At 64.7% G+C, this 6,047-nt stretch overlaps 1 protein-coding gene across 2 annotated transcripts; it reads left to right on the plus strand.

Moving 5' to 3' along the window:
• The first annotated feature begins 2,490 nt into the window (after positions 1–2,490).
• Positions 2,491–4,384, plus strand: NUDT8 (nudix hydrolase 8). 2 transcript variants are annotated; one of them, XM_077115529.1, is made up of 4 exons: positions 2,491–2,814; positions 3,459–3,591; positions 3,903–3,980; positions 4,076–4,384. In XM_077115529.1, exons 1-4 carry the CDS (start codon positions 2,621–2,623, stop codon positions 4,301–4,303), a joined length of 633 nt encoding a protein of 210 aa, XP_076971644.1. In that variant the 5' UTR covers positions 2,491–2,620; the 3' UTR covers positions 4,304–4,384. The 2 variants fall into 2 exon arrangements, with proteins under 2 accessions (XP_076971644.1, XP_076971645.1); XM_077115530.1 differs by lacking the exon at positions 3,903–3,980.
• Positions 4,385–6,047: the final 1,663 nt, after the last annotated feature.

Consider the following 6,047-nt stretch of genomic DNA (forward strand, 5'->3'; position numbering starts at 1 on the left):
CATATGCCCACTTCATCCCCTGTCTTCACACCCACTGGCTCTGGGGTTCCTGGACCAAGGGGCCTGGATCCCGGGGCCTCCTGGCTCGGGACTGGCCCGTAACCATACTTTCTCCCCTGCAGATCACCCAGCTGAAAATCGCCAGCAACCCCTTCGCCAAGGGCTTTAGGGAGAGTGACCCAGATCCCTGGTACTGTGTGGCCCCTGCCAGTTCTGCCTGCAGCTTCCCCGCCTGACCCCAGCCCTGCCACCCCCTCCTGCCCCCACCCCTGCCACGTGTCTGGCCCTGACTTAGGCCCCAACCTTGGCTCCTGACCCTTGTTTCAGCGTCATGCCCTCTGACCTGTCCTGGTTGGGGTCTCACCATCCAACTCTGTCGATAATTCTCTGCCCTGGGATTCCTTCCTTTGACACCTCCCCCCCACCCTGTCCCCTTCCTGCCTGCCCCATCTTCAGGCCGGTGTCCCCACGGCCCCTGTTCAGCGGCCGGAGCCGCAGCAGCCTCGGTCCCTGCCTGCTGAAGGGCTCCACCGAGCAGGAGAAAGGTGAGCCTCCCGGCCTGATCCCACCCTCGGGCACAGCCAGACCAGAGGCTGATGGGCCGGAAGTGAGGGCTAGGGGTGTGGGGCCACGAGGAAGGGCTGCCTCATGTTCAGCAACCCCCCCTGAGTGCATATACGGACACCAAGGGCCATGTGGAGATTAAGATGTGGGGCCCAGGCAGAGAGAACAGGGCAGGGACGAGGTCCTGGGAACAGAGGTAGGGGGTGACTGGGGGGCTTCCTGGAGGAGGAGGTTCTCGAGTTGGGCCTTGGGGGACTGGCAAAGGTTCGGACCAGACAGAAGGTGGGGAGGAAATTCCAGGCAGAGATAAAAGCAAGGGCAAAGGCTGACAGCTGGGAACTGGGAATGGGAGGAGCAGGGAAGGGGTCAAGGCAGGCCGGGGATGGGGGCTGAGGGTGTCAGGGGGATTTGGAGTTCTCTCTATCTCCTCCCTCAGACCCCAACAAAGGTCCAGCTTCCACCTCCAGGACCCCTGCCCGGCTCCACCATCAGCTGCTGGGCCCCCCAGAGGCCCTGCTGGCCCCGTCCACCTACCAGCCCTCCACCTACTACAGCCTGTACCTTGGGGCCCCAAGGACCCGACCAGCACCGTATCCCCTCCCCCAAATCCAGGCTGACAGGGATCAGGGGGGCCTGCCCCTCCCACCTCCCAGGGCTGGGCTGGGCCTCCTGTCACCCCCCACCATGTGCCTGGGGCCTGGCCAGGACCCTCAGTAATGGGGAAAACCCTGTGGGCAGCAGAGACCCCATTCACGTCTCCCCATCAGACTCCTCTCCCAAGGAAGCCCAGAAAGGGAGGCTACCTGCCCAGAGTCACACAGCAACCAGGCTCCTGCCTCCCAACCCCAGTCACCAAGAACGCCGCCCCCTAACGCCTTGTGGGGGAAACTCCCCACCCTGTTCCGCGTCTCCCTTCCCCCTAACATTAAACCATTTGGCATGGGTGGCCAGAGCATTCTGTCCTCAGGGCTCCGGGTGGGAGGGTCTGGGGGGACCATGACAGTCCCTGCATCTCCTCTTAGGCACCCCAAAGCTCTGCTCAGTGCCAACCGCGCCCCAAGGGGCACTTGGTAAAGGGAGGGTCACCGACGAGACAACCATACAAGGGAGGCAGGGCTCTCGCCTTGCGTGCCCAGATCAGGCCGAAACTGTGGCTCAGACACGCGGGATCTGCTCCAAGCCACACAGCAAAGCCCAAGGCAAGGCTGTGGAGTCCGGTCCTCGAGGGCCGCGGGGCGTGGGGGAGAAGCAGAACCCCAGAGGCAGTGACTCCACCCACGGGGGCGGGGAGATGGGATTTGGGAATCCGATCAAAACTCGAGGTAGAAGAGCTTCCTCGGGAAGGAGACCTTGAACCCCACACCTACAGAGGGAGTAGAAATCGCGAGGGCAGCGGAGAAGGGCAGAGGTCCCGGCGGTGGGAAAAATCGGGGCAAGGGCCAGAGCGGCTGGGGGGACGAGGCTGGGGGCCGGGAGGGAGGACTCCTGGGCGGGCAGCTCCCGAGGGCCCTCGGTGCGCCTGGGAGAGTCGGGCACACGTGGGGCGGTGCGGGTTCCGACGCGGCCTCCACCACCAGACACCCCGAGCCCCGCGGTTGGAGGGGATGGGTCTGGTCGCCGGCCGTGCGCCGGCGCAACCTCCCAGGCACCGGAGGACCTAACGCAGACCCTAATGGGTCTTTGTAAAAGGCCCCGCCCCTCGACTGAGACCCCGCCCCTTCCGATCACACCCCTCGCCTTCTCCCCGCGAGGCTCTGTCCCCAACCCCGCCCATACCCCGCCCCTTCTATGCCCTTCCAGGCCAGGGCCACGCCCCACTGCCGTCTCACAATGAGGCTCCTGCACGGGCCCCGCCTCGTTCAGTTCATAGGCCCCGCCCACATACTCCGCCCCCACGAGGCCCCGCCCACGCCGTCGCGACCCGGAGCCCCGCGCGTGGGGCAGGGAGGAGCGTGTCCGGCTGACTCCGCCCGCGGCCCGCCCCTTCCCTCCCGGGCCCCGCCCTTTTCCTCCCGGGCCCCGCGCCCTCGGTGTCCCCGGCGCGCCCGGGCCGGCCATGCTGCCCGATGGCCTGTTGGCGGAGGACGAGCAGCGCTGCCGGCGGCTGCTGGCGGACGCCACGGCCCGGTACCGCGCGCGGCCCGCGGCGGCCGCGGTGCTGGTGCCTCTCTGCTTAGTGCGTGGGGTCCCGGCGCTGCTCTACACGCTGCGGTCCCGCCGCCTGGCCGGGAAGCACAAGGGCGACGTCAGGTACCCCGCCCGGGAAACGCTCTCCCCTCTCCGAGGAGTCCGCGGAGGCGGCGGGGACCTTGGGCAAGGCGCTTGACCCGATCCGCGCCTCGGTCTCTGTCTCTGTAAAATGGGTCCGGGGAGAGTCCGCCCGCCCCCGGGCTGTGGCGAAGGGTCAGCGACCCGCGTCCCTCCGCCCTCCGCCCGGCGCTGCGGGTCCCCCTGTCAGGGCGTCGCGCCCTTGCCGCGCGGGGTCCCCAGAAACGCGCCGCGCACCCCTGGGGGTCGGTTGCTTCTCTCTTTCCCCCTCTAAAAAGGCCGGACTCCGCCCCCTGCCGGCGATTGTGGGGAGGTTCGGCCCGGGGTCCGCGAGCCAGGGCAGGAATCGGGGAGACCAGAGGGCCAGTGTCAACGCCACTGGGGGCCTCCAGAAGTACTTGGTGCCTGAGCCCCAAACCTTTCTGTTAGTCCCCGCATCGCACCCTGGGGATTTCTCAGAGCGGTAAACTGACTTGGCCAAGGCCTCACAGCAAACTCGGGGCAGAGAGAGAGAGGATGCTGGTGGGTCATTGGCCTTTGCTGCCACCATGGCAGGCCCCAGGCTACACCCCCACTCCCCCCAGCCCCCAACAGCCCCAGGAGCAGCCTCCCTGTGCCCCCTGCAGTTTCCCAGGTGGCAAGCGTGACCCCACCGACAAGGACATGGTGCACACGGCCCTGCGGGAAACCTGTGAGGAGCTCGGCCTGGCCGTGCCTGAGGAGCAGGTGTGGGGCATCCTGCAGCCCCTGTACGACCAGGTGAGCCTGTCAAGTCAAGGCCACCGCCAGCCATTCACCCCACGTTCCCAAGACTCGGCCCACCCTAGCTAGGAGCCGGGACCCCCGGGGACAAGGAGAATGGACATGGGCTTCTGGCCTAGAGCACCCACCAGGCATCTGCCCGCCGCCATTCACTGGTTTCATCTCCATGGCAGCCCTTGGGAGAGGAGCGCAGGAGTTTCCATCCCCTTTCACAGATGTGTATACTGAGGCTCAGGCCTATGGAGGGTGGTCCCCAGGGTGGGGGAAGGTTCACAGGGTCCTGACTGCTACCCCTCCTCCTGCCCCAGCAAAAAGTCACCGTGGTGCCAGTGCTGGCTGGTGTGGGTCCCCTGGATCCCCAGGGCCTCAGGCCCAACCCTGAGGAGGTGAGTGGGGGGATGTTAGGGGTCCAGCGATCCCCACAGGGGGGCGGGTTGCAGCAGCCTGTCCTGCCCGTCCTGCCCCTGCCTCCTGCCCGCAGGTGGACGAGGTGTTCGCGCTGCCCCTGGCCCACCTGCTGCAGGCGCAGAACCAGGGCTACACCCACTTCTGCCGGGGCGGCCGCTTCAGCTACACACTGCCCGTCTTCCTGCACGGGCCACACCGCGTCTGGGGGCTCACAGCTATCATCACCGAGTTCACCCTGCAGCTGCTGGCACCTGGCACCTACCAGCCCCGCCTGGTCAGACCCAAGCCATCTGGGGGCTGAGGGCCCGGCCCTCCTTGCTGCCCCTGCCTCGGCAGCTCCTGCCTTTGCGCTGCCAGGACTGAATAAAGGGCCTCTGCCAACTCCGCGGCGCCTGTTCCTTCTGTACCTGCCTGACACTGGCTTCCCAGCTGGGCACTACCAGTCAGTCACCCTCTGACCCACAGCAGGGGGGACCGCTCCAAGGCGTCTGCTATGTGCAGGCACGCTCTACTCTCATTTCATGCTCACAGCAGCCCTGCGAGGCGGTGCCAACACCCCCCAGCTGGCGAGACCTGGGGGTATGGCCACCGTGCCCGAGGTCACCCCAAGCCAGGATTTGAGCAGGTCTCTGACCCTGCACCGGGTCCAAGAATCCAGACAGCAGTAAGCTGTGCCCACTGGCTGGATTTTATTGTGAAGTTGCAACACTGAAGCCCCTTGTGTGTACCAGAGCTGTGCTGGGGCCACAGGTGCTGCCCTGTCCTCGGGTTGGGGGAGGAGCATCGCCATTGGGGGGTGACCTGGGAGCAGCTTACACATGAAAGATGTAGACCAGGTTCCATGAGAGGGTTGAGGGGCTGAATGGCCCAATTTCTGGGAAGACTTCTTGGGCAGTATCGGGCAGGGCAAGGTATCCCAAATCACCCACTGACTTTGTAAAAGGAGGACCAGTGGTTACAAATTTAAAACACAATGTAGCTTCAGGCCTGGCTGGATCCAGGTACTCAGAAACTCTGCTCTCCATTGTGCTGTTCTAGGAGCTTGTTTCTGCTCCAAAGGGGTGAGAGGTGAAAAGAGGGCAAGAGCTCTAGGTTCACAGCGCCAGCTTCCCATCCACATAAAACAGCTGCTGTTTTCCTGGCTGGTCTCACCCATAGCTGCCCTTCATTGTCCTGCTTGGGTCACACATGCTCCCCCGAGCCCATCACATTGCCCCCCTGAATTTGAAACCCCTTGACTGATAGCTCCTAGCAGAGACTAGACCCAGAGAAGGGGCTGAACCCCTGGGCTGCGAGTGGGGAACGGGTGACCCCCAAAGAGAACTGAGGAAAAAAGAGGTGAGGGAATGCCGGGCAGGTAAAACCAGCCAAGGTATCCAGCCAGGAGTGTGCCCCTGAAACTGAAGGTGTGCAGGGGTGAGCCAGGTCAAAGGGTGGGGGAGGCAGGAGGAGGGAGCAGTAAGTAGTGCGTGTCCAGTGCTTGGGGTCTTAAGGAACCCCAAGAAGAGCAATGTGGAGATGGGGGGTGGGGGGGGGAGAAGGGACATGGAAACTGGCCCGTGAGAGGGTTTTATTCTAAGCAGGAGGCGGGGGTGGGGTGGAGTGTCTGATTTTAAAAAGCTGACACCGGCTGTTGCTCAGGACCCACATGGCAATGACCCTCCCTCCTCCCCACACAGCACTCCCTCCTCCCCAGGCACCCTTCCTCCTCCCCACCCACCCCTCCCCTTGTACCCTTCCCCTCATACCCAGGACGTACCCCCTCCTCCAACCACACACACTCTTTCCCTCTTCTCTGCACCCCTTCCTCTTGCCAGGCACCACTGCCCTCCCGCACAGCTGTTCTCTCCCCGCCCCACACCCTGTCCCCGCTTCTCTGTGTACCCCTCCTTCACATTTCCCCCTCCTCCCCACACATCCTCTCCTCACCTCCCCCGCTCCCCCCCTTCCCTGCATTTCCCTCCTCCCCAGGTGGCCCCTCCCTTCCCTCAGACACTGTGCCCATTGTCCCCCACCCCCCTTTTGTCACCTCTCGCCCTCCAGCC

This window comes from Tamandua tetradactyla, chromosome 9 (assembly GCF_023851605.1).
Source record: "Tamandua tetradactyla isolate mTamTet1 chromosome 9, mTamTet1.pri, whole genome shotgun sequence".
Taxonomy (NCBI): Eukaryota; Metazoa; Chordata; class Mammalia; order Pilosa; family Myrmecophagidae; genus Tamandua; species Tamandua tetradactyla.